The sequence below is a fragment of the Emys orbicularis genome, chromosome 5 (assembly GCF_028017835.1).
Source record: "Emys orbicularis isolate rEmyOrb1 chromosome 5, rEmyOrb1.hap1, whole genome shotgun sequence".
Lineage (NCBI taxonomy): Eukaryota > Metazoa > Chordata > Testudines > Emydidae > Emys > Emys orbicularis.
The window spans coordinates 132,130,319-132,147,680 of record NC_088687.1 but is presented as its reverse complement, the minus strand read 5'-3'; the positions used below and the strand labels follow the sequence as shown (position 1 = coordinate 132,147,680).

The following is a 17,362-nucleotide window of genomic DNA, read 5'->3' as shown; positions in this document are numbered from 1 at the left end:
AGATGTGACTTATTCCACATTTAAAAGTTAGTTGCCCACATTCACGAGTGCCAAATTGCCTGCCTAACCTGTGTGCCCTATTACCTCAACTGCCTGTGCACCTCCACTATTTGTGCATGCAAATGGCCAGTTAGCTGCATTACTGACGGTGCAAGTACCCCATCTGCAGGCACTGAATGTCTGTGCATGCAAATAAGGCATGGAATTGCCCGTGGAAAAATTCACATATTGAATTGTGAAGATTAGTCCCTGGAAGTATTGTTGAAGCATCATCTGGCATTTTTTGTTCACCTAAATGGAGATCCAAATCTCCAAAGACTCTCAATGGCTCCTTGAACAGTATACAGGTGACAACCGTTGAGCACTCTTTCAATTTATGATCTATTTTAAAATATGGGGGGGAAATTAGGTTGCAGTGCCCTCTGGTGGACAGTTAAAGAAAATGATAAATCTCAGCATTATCAAGATATCAAAAAATGGATACAGTAGCCAGAATTCAGCACTGATTTTATTTTGTGTACTTTGGACAGCAGTTCATTTTTATTACTTAATCAAATTACAACATAACTGTTCAGGAAAAAAAATCATTACAGCAATTTGTATTAAATTCCTTTAGGGATTTTTTTTCTAGGGAAGGAAAGATATGGGATTGTAATAATTGTGTAAAGCCTTAGTCAGATAATAATTCCTGTTTGTAAGGCACTTGGAAGATAAATGTGAAAGAACTTTTCCATAAGGGTTAACAGGGATAAAAGCTATATGGGTCCAGAGACTTTAAATAGGATTCTATCAACGTTACTCTAAAAACCCTATAGAATTTGGCAGGCAGAGCCTTTCTAAAAAATTTTAAAACCATTCTATGGAATTCGATTGAGAATTATATTCCTGTTACAGAATTCTATCGCTTTGGTTACATGCTATGTGGAGACATTATAATCCTCTATTGAGTTCATTAGGACTTTCCTAGGAAGGGAAATCATCAGAAAGCTTAAGCATCATTAAGTCAGCCTTGTCTTTTATATGGAACTGCCCAGGTATGGCACTATTTAGGATCAGATGAACTCCACCTATGTGTGTCTGTGCTTGGCGATGGCTTCTATTCTGTCTTTTAGGGTTCTTGCCCAGTCGTCTTCTCTCCTCAGTGTTGTGGACCTGGTCTCCATCGCGTTTAAAGCTTGGATCTCAGGTGGAACTTCAGGAACAAGCTTTGCTCTGAGCACGGCATCCGGGAACTTTGCTGCCGAGGCAGATGCTAAGCAGCACCTGGATCTGCTGCGAAAGAGAGACATAGGATGTCGTGTACTATTAGTAGTTCTGGGGTCAGTTGGGTGTAGACCCACCCAAATAAAAGGCCCACCCCCTCAGCTAAAGGGACAGAACCACCAAGCCTAGGCTACTAGTGATTTCTGGGGGAAATTAAAGAGAAAACAGGAGCGGGGTCAAAGGTTAATAACGAGGAAGCCAGAGGGGGACACTGAGCAGAGAACTCCAGACAGTGCCCATGGCTCCTCAAAGGTGTCTTAGAAGTCAATGGACACCGCCCAGAGGAACTGTGCCCAGAGGTCTGATCTGAGACGGGAACAGAAATAGGTCCCCATGGTCGCAGAGTGCCCCTTGTCCAGCTTCCTCCTCCCAGTGTGATGGATGGTCGACCTGGCCAGTGCCAGGAGGAAGTTGACAAGAAAGTCCTGCAACTCTGTGGGGCACAAATGGGGTCTGATTGGATCAAGAGGTGCAGGAAAAAGTGCAGCCACAACCTCAGTAAGAGGTTATGAAGGAGCTGGAAGAGAGGCTACAACCTGATGCACCCATGCTGATGTGAGCCAGGATCTCCCTCTTTCTGCAGAAGGAACAGGAGTCAGGGGAGTTCATGAACCACACCAAGTACACGCCCATTCTCATGGCTCGATGAAGGAGCTACCAGCTTCTATCCCTGGAGGGCCGTGGGACTAGAGTGGAGGTGCTGGGGTTCCTCACCTCTTCAGGTGGCAATAAGTCCCACCACTTGGTGTCAGGGCAGGACACAAGGGCGAGGAAATAAACAGTATCAAGCACAAGAGTGTACAGATGTTTCCTGGATGTGGTTCAGAGGCAGGCCAGCTGGATGTCATGCAGCCAATGAGGTTAGCCTAGCCTGAGTTTTAGCAACATACAAACGAGCGAGTAGCACCAGTGAGGATACAGTAATTCGGCCCTGGCTTTATAGTGTAGTTGTCCTCATGGGTGCTGCCTTCTTACATGTGTGTTGCTAAAACTCCCATGGTTCCTTGTGCTGAGGTAAATCGAGTGGCTCTATGATTCTCTTTCAGTGAACGGTGGGAGAACTTGTCCCTTCTTCTGGGCACGCGGGGTGGGAGGGACTGTGGGGAAGCAGTGAGGACTATGAGCACTCGAGTGGTTTAGCCTGCATCCTCACTTCAAAGTGGGTGGGATACCAGCCTGAGTGAAAGCAACAGCTGATTCTAGCCCATAATCCCAGGCCAGCTAGCCAAGCTCCAGCCTCAAACATGTGTGTTACACCTCTCTTTAAACACTGCCTCTCACTGAACAATTATAACCAAAATTATCCTACTGCCAACAACATGTGCATCATCAGTGTCAAACAGCCTCCTCAAAGAATTGGAAAGACTTGATCAAAAGCAGAATGCCAAAATCTCCTACTAAAAATTAGGGCCCTTTACGGATGCCCTCCACCCAAGAAGCTCTCTCATAAGATCCCGTGGTGTTAGCCACTTCCTGAAAGGAATCTGGCCTTCCATTAGTAGCTTCTTACTTGCTGAGATGGCAGTCCAACTGCTTATAATGGTAGTGAACAGCCACAGCTGAGTGGGGACATAACAGGTAGCGATTATCTTCCCAACAGCGTCTCATTGCTTGAACAATGTCTTCATCAGATGCTGAACATGAGCTCAGCACTTCAGAAAGCTGGAGAACCAAGGAGAGGGAAAAAATGGAGCCCAAACCAAAACAATCAAACACAAAAGCCACAATACAATTTACAGAACAATGTCAAATCATTTTTAAAAAAATGTATTAAAAGTTCATTCTGTGATGTTACCACTTGTATGTAAGACCTTCTTATTTGTTAGTATCTTGAATACAAGAGAGACGGGTATTTCTGTCAGACACATTTATTTATATCATCATCAGAGTCAGTCCAGCCTATGCAGGGTTTTTGCACACCCAGCTACGTCAGTTAATAAATGCACTTTGTTGGCGGACACAATGCAGCTGATGCCGGTATTTGAGGATATCGATCCCAAACCCTACTGTATGTGATGGGTGCAATAATATATATCTTTTATGATTTAACAAGGACTTTGCTAGTATTTCTTTCCCATGGAGATAAACATTGAAACCATTAGTTTACTTTTCACCTTTGATTTTTCTCCTTTTTGTATTTCTCCCAGCCTGATGCCTGATTCACCAAAGCTCTTGCTTAAAAGGTTAAGCATGCATGTAGTCCCACAGAAATCCATACAACCACTCACAAATTTAAAGTTACGCACTTGATTAAAAGCTTTGCTGGCTCAGGGTGTTGGACAGTGAAATTACATTGTCAGGGAGAGTTTTGGTCCTAAGTACAAATAATGCACATGCTATTGGACTGGGGTTTCTAGGGCTGCAGGCGAATGTTTAAATCCCAACAAAATAATTGTAATGTTTAAAGAAAGGATTATTTGACAACATACCTATGCACACAGGTTTTGTAAACGCCTGTCTTCCACCACCCTACCTACAGATACCTACATTTTAGATCTGAGACGACATGGCATGATACCTTCAATACACTTGCAATATTAATATTTATTCTGAAAACAGTTGATTTTAAAAAATTGTGATGGAAAAGTATTTACTAAACACACATGAAGGGACTGACCTTTCTGTGCAATTCTTCTGGGAGTGTAAGGTTTTTCGATGTGTAAAACTGTTCCATCAGAGTTTTAATCAAGCTGCCATCACAGTCCGAAAGCAGCCACAAGATTCTCTCCATATTGTAAGGTTCCTATAAAAACACACATTACACCCATGAGCCTCCATCCAGAGAGGATCAAATTCAGAATCTGGAGCACCGGTGCTCTCTAGTTGGATACTTAGTGCGGTAGATACTACTGTACCGCACGGCTGAGCACCTCGTGTGCTCAATGGGAGTTGGAGATACTCAGCTCCCTGCAGGATCAGGCCTTGTATATTTGTGTCAAAATAAATAGGGCTGGAAAAAGAAAGGACGAGATCCAGGTGGAGAGTAAGCCTGGGGTCCTGCCCTAGACTGGGGGTTCCAGCAAGAGCCTCATAAGGGTAAATTAGCTATAGAGAGCACAGGAACCTCCGGAGATAAACCAGAGATAGGGAGGTGGAGTAGGAGCCCTGGGAAACAGCAACAGAGTCCTAGATTGAACAGATCTAGGTTGCTAGTCACAGGGTCCCTGGGCTGGAACTAAGGAGTAGGTGAGCTGGGGCTGCCCTACCAGCCACTGTCAAAGTGGCACAAGACCTGCAATTGGAAGAGAAGACTGCCTGAGATGACATACTAACAGCTTGTCTGGAGGGACGTTGTTACCCCAGAACAGGGGGATGATATAGTGACCTGGCTAGAGGTCAGGAAGAAAATTAGCAGAAATACTGACATCTTGGCAGAGACCCAGGATTTTTTAATTGCGCATCAGGATGAAGAACATGGTTGACAACTCCACTTCTCAGGTACAATGGAACTTTCTACGACAGGGGAACAGGGGAGGGATAGCTCAGTGGTTTGAGCATTGGCCTGCTAAACCCAGGGTTGTTGTGAGTTCAATCCTTGAGGGGGCCACTTAGGGATCTGGGGAAAAATCAGTACTTGGTTCTGCTAGGGAAGGCAGGGAGCTAGACTCAATGACCTCAAGGTCCCTTCCAGTTCTAGGAGATAGGATATCTCCATTAAATTAAATTTTTTTTTATTTAGAGGAAAAGCTCATCTATACAGGAGACAGAGCTGTCTCAAAGGTGGTCTGAGACTGTGGAATTACCGATCTGGAACTACGGACCATCACAAACCTCCCCACCTTCTCCAAATGCCAGGGACACTTCTTCAGCCTGTCGTTGGTACTATAAACACACAGCAACACGTAAACAAAACAAAAAAATCCCTACCAAAACACCACACTGCACACACAATTCTCCCACTAGGGAGACAATCAGAGGGCGAATGAACCACACGTGACATGTTAGTCACATCACTTCATGCACTACTGGAAGGCACTCAGACTCTGCAGTGATGAGTGTGGTGTAAGAGCCGATGTAGAACAGAATATGGACAGCAAAATAATTTTAGTAGCTGTATCAGTCAATATAGTATATATGATCTCTCCTTCTTTACCAGACACATACCTGAATATCCATTGCAGAAGCTAAAGTTGGCTTAACGCTCCCCGAGAATGAGAAATCTCCATGCTGAATTGCCCTGTGCATAATGTCGTTATTATTTACCACAGCGACGAGTTGGATTGGAAGTCCCATTTTCTGTGCGATATATCCAGCTAGGAAAGAAAAATTCAAAAACGTGGGCTTCAGCCCCGTGATGAAACACTCATAAAGCAGATTTACCAATGAAATCATTGCTCCTCCATTTGTGCAAATTTATCAGGAGAGGCCAAAACTTATGTTCCATAATGCAGTTCTATCTTTAATATACAGGTATAGCCCAAAGAAACTACAGCTCCCAGTATGCAATGCTCCATTTGAACAACCTCACAGCAAGAGAGACCACTGCATGGTTGGTCCTGGAATCTCTGTGGACCCCACCATCATATTAAGAGATGTAGTGAAGAGAGGGGGCTCTGGAAGATACTTTTCATTCAAATGGGATGTGACCTTTGAACTCTTGCCAACATGCTAATGCAGCTTCAGATAGATGCCCCTGAAATATCATGAATGCAACTTTTTACATCACCCCTTGTATTGCTTTTCCAATAGATATGATTCCCCTAAAGTTAAAAAAGCCAGAATTGTACAGTTAGGAGAGAACTGTTACCATGATTGTCCCTGCCCCCCGGCCCCCAAAAACAGGATAAAGTTCATGTGCAAATGAATGTATAATGAGTCAAAGCTACACACAGGCCAGATTAATTGTACTACTACTGGACAAACTGGAGAAATGGTCTGAAGTAAATAGGATGAAATTCAATAAGGACAAATGCAAAGTACTCCACTTAGGAAGGAACAATCAGTTGCACACATACAAAATGGGAAATGACCGCCTAGGAAGGAGTACTGCAGAAAGGGATCTGGGGGTCATAGTGGACCATAAGCTAAATATGAGTCAACAGTGTAACACTGTTGCAAAAAAAGCGAACATCTTTCTGGGATATATTAGCAGGAGTGTTGTAAGTAAGACACAAGAAGTAATTCTTCCACTCTACTCCACACTGATTAGGCCACAACTGGAGTATTGTGTCCAGTTCTGGGTGCAACATTTCAGGAAAGATGTGGACAAATTGAAGAAAATCCAGAGAAGAGCAACAAAAATGATTAAAGGTCTAGAAAACATGAGGGAAGATTGAAAAAATTGGGTTTGTTTAGTCTGAAAAAGAGAAGACTGAGAGGGGACATGATAACAGTTTTCAAGTACATGAAAGGTTGTTACAAGGAGGAGGGAAATTTTTTTTTCTTCTTAACCTCTGAAGATAGGACAAGAAGCAATGGGCTTAAATTGCAGCAATTGTGGTTTAGGTTGGACATTAGGAAAAACTTCCTAACTGTCAGGGTGGTTAAGCACTGGAATAAATTGCCTAGGGATGTTGTGGAATCTCCATCACTGGAGATTTTTAAGAGCAGGTTAGACAAACACCTGTCAGGAATGGTCTAGATAATACCTAGTCCTGCCATGAGTGCAGGGGACTGGACTAGATGACATCTCAATGTCCCTTCAAGTCCTAGGAGTCTATGATTCTATGAATTCATGTCTAATTTAGAATAATCAGATCCTCAGTATTTTCTCTCTTCAGTATCCAACTCATTCTGTTCATGTGTCTTTCTAACATGCTCATCCCCATATTATCTACATATGGCACCATAGCACTGTTCTGTGTCTTGTATGACACCAACAATGCTATTGGTACTTAAATATTACTAATCATGATTTAAGTGGTTCAGAAAAAAAATACAACCTCCCTCTTTATCGCAAGCCACTTTTTGGTTTTAAGACCCAAAGAATGTCTTTCCACCCCACCTAACCTGTGATATTTCCTCCACCCCCTGTTGGCACAACGATTTCCACAGTTGGCAGTGGAGTCATGTCCATGAATGGAGTGCATTGAAAGTAAGCATGGAAGTAGTGAGCGATCTGCACCATAATCCTAGACCAGTTGATTGAGTTCAAGCTCATCAGATTGTGTTTTCTAGAGAGATCTGCATCAGCGAACAATTCTTTGATCAGCTCGTCAATTTCATCGCAATTTCCATGAGCTGTGAAAAAGAGAAAGGAACAATCAGGAGTATTAACTGAAGTGTTGCTGAAATTAGTGAATTAGGCATAAAATAGTTGTTTTCACCTACCGAACAGGATTCAAGACTGATAGGTTATTCTAGCCATCGAACTGGATTTGTGGAGGTGGGGTTAGCACACATATAGAGGTCCAACAGAAATATTTGGATCCAGGTGTGGGTTCCGATTCTGAATTACTCAGAATTCCCAACTTTTAAGGGTGTTTGGATCTGGGATTTTGGTTTGGGCCCATCTATAGGTTATTCCAAGGTCATAAAATGAACCAGCGGCAGAGTCAGGACTTGAACCAATGTCTTATGGCTCCCAATTCTTTTCAGTAACTCAGAGCGCTGCCTGGCCAAAAGGGAGTCATGGTAGGGCCCTACAAAATTAATGGTCCATTCTGGTCAATTTCACGGCCATAGGATATGAAAATTGGTCAATTTCATGTTTTCAGATGTTTATATCTGTAATTTCATGGTGTTGTAACCTTGGGGGTCCTGACTCAAAAGGGGGTGTGTGGAGGGTCACAAAGCTGTTGTAGGGGGGTTGTTGAATTGCCACCCTCACTTCTGTGCTGCTTTCAGAGCTGGACTTGAAGGCAGCAGCCCCGGAAGGTTCCTGGAGGTGGACGTGGGTTTGATCTTCTTCAGGTCTGGGAAACCTATTCAGACCTGAAGAAAAGCTCTGTGTAAACACGAAAGCTTTTCTCTCGCACCAGCTGAAGTTGGTCCAATAAAAGGTATTACCTCACCCACCTTGTCTCTCTAATATCCTGGGACTCACATGGCTACAACAATACTGCATACAAGCCATGCTGATTGATGGCCCAACATGGTACACCCACAGCGGGAGCAGTTTGTAACACAATTCCCATGAGGCTTTCTAGAATTAATGGCCAGTTCACATTGGGATTGACATTAACATCAACCCGGCAATAGTATGAAGTAGATCATCCAACAAAATGCAAACCAGTAAACACGTGGACGTTCTCTTCGATCACCGTCGTCATCTGCAGTTCTTGGATCTGGCTGCAGAGATCTTTGGGTAATAGAACAAAGATATCCATGTTGTTTTCCCCTCGCACACTTTCAATTGCCGAGCTACCGGTGTCTCCCGAAGTTCCTGTTTCACATGAAAATAATCAAGGACAATGTAGGAATATTAAAGAAGGTACTAACAGTGATTCCCCCAAGTGACAGTGACCCCCTCATAATTTGTCCCCCACACTTTAAAATCCAACAGTTTCACCAAGTACAAAAATCTCTTGGGTCTTCTGTTAAAACTTGTAAGCTACTGTCTGTAGAAACCATTGATTGTATCTATCCTGTGAAAGATACTTTATTACTATGTAAAACTTACAAACAAGTTAATTGACTTTGTTCTTGAAGTAATTGACACAATGTAAACAAACACTATAAGCCCTTAAGTGACTTTCACTTCATTGTAATAGCAACGGCTCCTAGGACAGACCCCCACCCTCTGTGATTAAAGGGCCGGGAGTCTCAAATGAATTAGCACACACCCCGAAAGTGGTGGAGACAGTAAATTAAAATATGGTTAAGATATGGAATGTATGCTGATGAATGCTTGATGTACATGAATGGTTAGGGAGGTGCCAGCCTAGAAAGGGAGTATCCATCGGCCAAAGAATGTGTCAAGTGGATGACCAGACAACCCCCGGAGGGTAAACTGGGATCCACCCCATCACCTGGAAGGATGAGAAACACAAACTTTGGACAGTTTGGAGCCACCAGGAATGTGCCCAGGAATGTGCCCAGGAATGTGCCATCTGCTGATTGAGACAGCAACAGCAGAATGAAACAGCTCCCATAGACTAACATAGGAATTAATTCCTATAAGAATGGACTCTAAAGACTGATAACGTTGAGTCTCTGGTTCTGCTGCCAACCTCCAGGAGCATCAGGTGCATCTGACACAGACTCGGCTCCATCCTCATGACCAAGCTACCTGGCCAGTAACTTGGCATGAGCAACTTCTAGGCTGGTAACTATAACACCTATACAGAACTTAAATGAATGATTGTGTGAATGAATCGATAGATAGATAGATAGATAGATAGATGTGTGTGTGTGTGTGTGTGTGTGTGTGTGTGTGTGTGTGTGTGTGTGTGTGTGTGTGTGTGTGTGTGTATAAGGAATAAGTAGTGATAGGAATAAGTAGTCAAACAATGTTGTTTACTTTTATCTTTTGCTTTACCATTATATTTACAATAAATGTGGCATCTTTGCCTTATCCCTCTTAATAAGATCCTGCTGATTTTTATTCTATTGGTATAACAAAATAATTATATCTACTAATTAAGAGTTAATTAAAGACTGAAAGATCAGCCACATTTGTTTTCACACAGAAGGGTGCACTTGTCAGTCCAGATTATTTTTGGTTAGTGCCAGGTGTACGGCATTTAATACTGGCAAATGAGCACTTCCCAATAGGCAAGTGTCTGCATCACAAACCACTATCAGCAGAGACACCAAGGAATGAATGGGAGGCTGAACCAGTAAAGATGCCCTCTAGGTCAAGTGAGGCATACTGACCACCCTGTTCTGGAGATAACTAGGATGTAAACCTCCAGGGTTATCAATCCAGTTTCACTCATAAGCACTAATAGGAGGGGTGTGTGTATATATAGTATATAGCCCAGTGCTGTGGAGCCAGATAATGACCTTTGCACCATTTTGGTAGCCGCTGCACCAGGGTAAATTCCGAGTACATTGCTTGCATCCATCTGTTTAGCTGTAACCTACCGACTAGAATAGTGATGTGCTTCTTCCTTTTCTTCAGGAAATACTGTAAAAACTGTCCTGTGCAGGACAAGGACAAGTCCTTAAAGGCATAAGTTACACCATGCCAGAGCTCCAAAACATTCAACCCATTCTTCAGCCTGGCCAGATGCACAACATTTTTGTGTCTGAACCTCCGGAAGGCGCGGTCAATCAGATCTGGAGGGAAGCAGTTGAAGGAGACTGTTAGAATAGGTACCAGGAATAAACCTCTAACACATCACCTACATGATCATGGTTTGCCAAGCTCGTGAGAATCTTTACTGAAAAACCAAAGACTCTCCAGTACCGCAGAGCTAAGGAAGTGATAGACTGAAGCCCAAGACATTATTCTCTTACAAATTAAGAGTCTGATCCTCAGTGTAAATTGAACAGGTCCACTGACTTTAACAGAGCCATGCTGATTTATACCAGTTGAGGGTCTGACCCAGTCAGATCTATTTTTACAATTAAAACAAGAATCAACCAATGTTGCAATGAACAGGCTCAGGTGGATGGTCCCCACTGCGCTCTAATGGACACAGTGGCCTGGTCTACACTTGGTGGGGGTTGGGGGGGGGATTGACCTAGGATACACAACTTCAGCTACGAGAATAGCATAGCTGAAGTCGACGTATCTTAGTTCGACTTACCTCGCGTCCTCGCGGCACAGGGTCGATTGCCGTGGCTCACCCATCAACTTTGCTTCCGCCTCTCGCCGAGCTGGAGTTCAGCAGTCGACGGGAGAGCAATCGGGAATCGATTTATCGAGTCTACACTACACGCAATAAATCGATCCCCGATAGATCGATCGCTACCCGCCGATCCGGCGGGTAGTGTAGACATACCCAGTGGCTTTGGTTAGGTGCTATATTAGAATCTAACTGTATAAACAGAACTGCGCAACTGTCTGTCAGAGGCCATTTACGGCTGACAGCTAAGGAGATGCTGCTTTTACAGCAGGAGAATGCAAACTCTTTCCCCGCTGTTGGAGAGAAATTTGAGCATCCATGGAGTGCACCACAGTGACAACTCTGAAGCACCACGAGGCCACCGATTTGTTACAAGATGTCTTTACCAAAACCTACACCTGACTTCATGTTACATGCTTGTTTTGTGATCCATTTTGCCAGGGGAAAATATAGAACCAGGAACACCTGGCAGAAGGAGGAATCAATTTGCCACATTTGCTTTTACATCTGTTTACAAATATGTGTTAATTAAAACAGTCTGGACCAAATTCTGACAGGGTGCTACCCAAAGGCAAAGAAAAACCACACACACAGCAAGAAAGGAAATTTCCTCCTTAATCCTGTCTACACCACTCAAAAGCCACATAGGGTTCCACAAGTCTTCTATGATAAGAGCCACAAAGGTGACAGAGCCTGCTTATCTTTTCCATGTACGCCCTCTGATACACCAAAGGTCTCATCTGATACGCTCCCATGTTCCTAGAAGGCGTCTTCTACATGGAATAGCCATGTGGGCAGGGGCTGCTGCAGCCAGCATAAAGATGCCCAATACCACCGATTTTGCAACATTATACATACTATATTTGCACCCACTTGCAGCAGAGATCTGCCTTCCTACAGCAACCTGGGAAACTGCATTAGCCCTTCAAGAGAATGACATTTATAGACAGAGACAGAATTTGGCCCTGTGTTTGTTTAAAGAGAATCTTCTGCTAGTCTTCAGAAGAGGAGCAGATCTCCAACAATCTAGTTTAACGACAAGACACACCAAGTGGATGAAACAATTGGGGAAGGTAAAGGACAGGGTAACATTATAATAACCATGGAGATTCTGGCCACTAAGGGCCTTCATAGGTCCAGTGAGGATCAGGGTTATTAGGCTGATGGGTTAATAGAGGGTAAAATAATAGTCTCATCTAAGAGCTTTGATACAAATAGCATGAACCCTACAGCAGGCTGCTTGGATTGCTGTCTAGTTTGCGTTTACCATTCAGCTCTTTCCGTGGGATTAGTTCAGACGAGATGAAGAGTGAACTCAGCTCTTTCACCAGCTCTGGATAGGAGAAGGCACTCCATGTTCGCAGGGTGTTATAGTCCAGGGTAGGGATTTCCTGGGGCATGAAAAGGCCACCATCCGGCGCATAGGCAGAAAAGAGGGCTCCTTCAAAGTCAACGCTCCTGGCTTCTCCTCGAGTGCTGATGTACCTCATGTTTCCAGCGTCGCTGCAAGAGACGTGACAGTTACACCAGGGTGCCCTGGGGGAGAAGTCTGGGGTATCACATGACAGGGAGACAGACAGACAGGTGTCCTGTGGATGCTGCTGTGCCCTTTACTATCGGTGTCATGGAAACTGGGAACAAGACTGGCTTCAAGACTGATTCATCAAGACAGCTAGTGCTCTGAAAGTGCAATGGGGTATTCTCAGGCCAGGACTCTCTGAGGAGATTAGAGGGACCCTGCATGTTCTATGAGGACTGGGAGATTTATTCGGGGAAGGAGAGAACTTATTTCTCTATAGAAACACTTCTCTTGGTATTGCTCCTGCCCACAAAATACCACTGCAGCTCCTACTGAAGCCAGAGGGAGCTGTGCTGGCTCAGCATTTTGAGAATTAGGCCCTTAACTTTATCCTGAGAATTTAGGCCTATATAACTTTAGCACAGCCAAAACAGAAGATGGCACCACACCAGAGACCTGGGCGAGGGGACTGCCTAGTAAGTAAAGTTCACAAGCCAGTGGAAACCAACTGGATTGGAGAGACCCTGCTTACAGCATACCAGGGGAACACATTAGCACTGTAAGAGAGGGACACTGAAACACAGCTCCTTCCAAAAATGATGCTAGCACAAGGCCTAGGCCCACTGTCTGAAGTCAATGGCAGGATTCCCACTGAATGCAATAGGAAGAGAATTCAATAGCTTTTCTAAAAGATCCGCTGTAGGAATTATTTGGGGCAAGTTCTCTGGCCTGTGCTATGCAGGAAGTCAGACTAGATAATCATAATGGTCCCTTTTGGCCTTGGAATGTATTAGAGATGTAAAACATTAACCGGGAAGTATTAGGCCCGCCGACCCCAGCAGCCCTGCACCGGCTGGCCCGCCGACCGGCCAACCCCAGCCCCAGCCGCGCCGGCCAGAGCAGCCCCAGCCCCTCTCCCTTTAATCGGTTAACCATTTAAACAATATAATTGTAATTGTTTAAACTGTTAACTTTTTAAATGATATTTTACATCCCTAGAATGCGCGAATGGCTCAGAATCTCAGCTTTCATTGGAAAATCAAAGTTTTTTAGCCATCATGTTTGTGGATTAAAACTGGAAAATGTGAACACTAAAGACTTTAAAAACGCAGTACATAAAAAGAGCCTAAACTCATTATTTTTAAAACTCGCATGATTTTTCACGAGGCCTGAATCATGATATTTCAATGTTGGGGGGTGACAACATTGTATACAGTATTAGGGCACGTCTTCACTACCCGCCGGATCGGCGGGTAGCAATCGATCTATTGGGGATCGACTTATCGCGTCTTGTGAAGACGCGATAAAATCGATCCCTGATCGCTCTGCCGTCGACTCCGGAAATCCACCGTGGCAAGAGGCGGAAGCGGAGTCGACGGCGGCGCGGCAGCGGTCGACTCGCCGCCGTCCTCACAGCCAGGTAAGTCAACCTAAAATACGCAACTTCAGCTACGCTATTCACGTAGCTGAAGTTGCGTATCTTAGGTCGACTCCCCCCCCCCGTAGTGTAGACCTAGGGTTAGACTGTAAGCAATTGGGTGCAGGGACCATCTTTTTATCCCGCGTCTGTACAGCACCTAACACAATGGGTCCATGATTGGGGCTCCTAGGTACATCACTGCAATACAACTAATAAATCATCATAGAGAGTAGGAAAACCAATGGCTTTCCGATTCAGGCATGCAGCATTGGAATAAGGAGGTGCCCCCGCACCACCCGGAAAGCTCTCAGACAGAGCAGGGTGAGATTTTTCAGTGAAACTTTTTTTTGTGTGCCCAAAAATACAGATTTGGGTCGACCAGAACGTTTCCAAATTTGTGTTGAATTCACCAGATTGGTTCAATCGGGAGGAAATTCTGGCACTGGACTTTTTTATTCAAAATTACGTTTTATTTCAAAATATCCTTCAATTTGATTTGAAAAACAAACAAACCAGCTGGAGAATACAACCTGCTGGAGGGCCCCAGAAAGAGCCTGGCCAGTGAACCGAACCATCAATTCGTTCTGCCAACTCTGTTATGCCAGCAGGGGGGGCGCTCGCCCTTGCCATGTTTGTTTGCAGCTTTGGGGCAGCGGTTTGCAACCTGTCCAAGCCAGAAGCAGCAGCCCCGCACAACGCAAAGCTTCTGCCAGGGGGAGCGTCTGCCAGCCCCAGCCGCGGAAAACCCACCGCTGTGCAAATCAGAGCTAGTCCCCACGCGGCAACAGGGCGCTCTGCAGACACTCAAGCGCCGAGAGCCGCTGGCCCCAGCAGGAGGCGGGCTGTGGGGTGCAGGAGCCCAGGCAAATACCCCCCCGGGCGGTCAGTTACCGGCTTGAGCCCCTTGGAGCTTTGGAAACTGGCGGCTGATCCGGCCCATCCCGCAGAGTGTGAGCGGGGAAGGCGAGCCCTGCCCCAGCAGCAGAAAGCAATGCCCGCTCTCCTCCGAGCAGGGTCAAACCAGCCCCATAGAACCGTCCTTGCCCTGCCCAAAGCGGCTGGGGTTTACTTACTAATTAGCAAGGCATCAGCCACCCAATGCACAAGCCGACTAGACTCCGGAATAGAGCTAAGGGAGCTTTGCTTTATTTCCCAGGCAGCAAGCCAGCCTTTGCCTGTGTGCTCCCTGAAAACACTCCCCACTCCAACTCACATTGGGACTGCAGGTTCCTCTGTAAATAGGACTCCGGTTGTAAGTCAAAAATAGGCATAAAGAATCTTTGCAGTTTCATCCGTTCATAGATATCTGGATTCGTTACAGACAATAATGAATAAAGCTACACATTCCCCCTGGGAGGTAGGTAAACAACTAAAATCCACATTGTACAGATGGGGAAACCGAGGTACAGAGTGGTTATGTGACTTGCCCAAAGTCAGACAACAAGCTAGTGGCAGCGTCAGGGCTAAAACCCAGATTTCCTAGGGCCAATTCCTCTGTCTTAACCACAAGACAACCTTCCTCTCTTTCTAGCTTCTTTTTCTTGCATCAGTTTATAAAGGTTTGTTTTTACATGGCTGTATTTTGGGGACAAGGTGAGTACAGAATGGATGCTTCAGTGCTACAAAGTGAGCTGCACACTGGATATTTGGAAAAATGCACTCCCAAGTCTTACAGGACTTTTCCTCTGTGTGTATGTATGTATGCAAGGTGCATGGCATAAAAATCTCCATGGATAAATAAATGTGTATAATCACATCTCCCAGCGAGCTATGAATGTGCCTGGCGCAAATAGTGTGGGGCTTACTTGGCCACCACTATCAGAAGTCCTTATACCTTAGCTGTTACCTCAGGCATCGCTAGATGAGAAGTACTTAGGGGCAGGAATCTTGTCTATGTTTGGTCAAGTGCTCTGTGCTACACACAGTATTTATTTATCTTATGTTCAGCTGTCATACAGGAATAACTGAGACAGGGACATCCTTGGTACATACAAAGACAGCTCTTGATCAACCAAGATTTCACCTGAGAGAATCTCATACAGTCTATTCGCAAGAGCTCATAGAGTTGACTGTAGAAACCATTTTACATATAGTTGACCTTTTAGGCTAAGATTCAGTGTAGATGGCCATGAATTCCACCATCCCTGGAACCAACAGCCAACTGCGACCGGACATTGTCATCACCAATGAGAAGCAAAAGAAGATCGTCCCAGTGGACGTCATAGTGCCCTTCGAGAATAGGACCCTGGCTTTCCGCAAAGCTCGAGCTCGAAAGGTGGAGAAATACGCCCCTCTGGCCGACACCTTGAGAGCTAGGGGTTACCAGGTTCAAACTCACATTCTGTGATCGCCAGAGCCCTGAGCACATAGGACCCCTGCAACAAGCGAGTGTTGCAGGAATGCAGAATTGGTCAGCGCTACACTCAGCTGATGCGGCAACTCATGGTGTTGGATGCCATCAGGTAGTCCAGGGACATCTACCTAGAACACATCACCGGACATCGACAATACCAGCAGAGATGAGCTGGGGTGCCGATGAGAAGCACAGTCAGGAAAGTAACTGGAATACTTCCCTGATGGATTGTATTTTCTAACGGACAACCTATCCTAAATTCTCAATTACTGAGGGACAATCTTCACTCATTGCTATATTTGCTTTCTACAACCAACTCTCTGTTTAACTTTTCATGAGTGATGTACCTGGATATTTGGATGCTAATATCTAAACTGCATTGTTAAATTTATTAACCTTCATTTGGGATATTGCAGATTATGTACTATATGTATTCTATGACTTTTAAGACAAACTTTGTACTTTTGCATAATTTAAGCATTATACCCATATGTACAGACACACTTTCCTTAAACCTGTGTATTATATAATTTTAGCATTAGCTTTAATAAAAAATTTTAAATCAGTTTAGCATGTTATATGTCCTCTGTCTATGACTCTGTGCTTCCCTGATTGGTAGGGTGACCAGATGTCCCGATTTTATAGGGGCAGTCCCAATTTTGGGGTCTTTTTCTTATACAGGCTCCTATTACCCCCCACCCCGTCCCGATTTTTCACATTTGCTGTCTGGTCACCTTACTGATTGGTCTTAACAGAGAGTTTCCACCTCTAATTTCTATTATTCTATGTTTTTGAGAAAAATACTCACTCTTTTCTATAGGATCAAGAATCAGGATAATGCCACGTTGCTGTGAGCAGCACATGGCTGATCAGTGTCACCATATATCAGCCCAAGTACTGCTATGGCATCTAATGGGACTTCGACCCAGAAAAATCAGATCCAAAGGTACAGAGCAATGCTGATAACAACTACAATTGAGTCTAAAGCCTCAGTCCTGCAAACACATATGCATGTACTTCATTTATGCACATGAGTAAAGTTCAGCACATGCACAAAAGTTTGCAGGATTAGAACCTAAAAGAGCATCAGGGTTCATCTAGCTGCCTTGGTCAGTAGTGCTGTGATGTCACAG

At 44.5% G+C, this 17,362-nt stretch overlaps 1 protein-coding gene across 1 annotated transcript; it reads right to left on the bottom strand.

Annotated features, from left to right (window-relative positions):
* Positions 1–1,067: 1,067 nt before the first annotated feature.
* THNSL2 (threonine synthase like 2) lies at positions 1,068–12,427 on the bottom strand. The gene is made up of 8 exons (XM_065405414.1): positions 12,205–12,427; positions 10,231–10,425; positions 8,435–8,587; positions 7,213–7,443; positions 5,368–5,516; positions 3,881–4,006; positions 2,774–2,925; positions 1,068–1,272 (listed from the first exon to the last, which is right to left on the bottom strand). The coding sequence occupies exons 1-8, from the start codon at positions 12,425–12,427 to the stop codon at positions 1,068–1,070; spliced, it is 1,434 nt and encodes a 477-aa protein (XP_065261486.1).
* Positions 12,428–17,362: the final 4,935 nt, after the last annotated feature.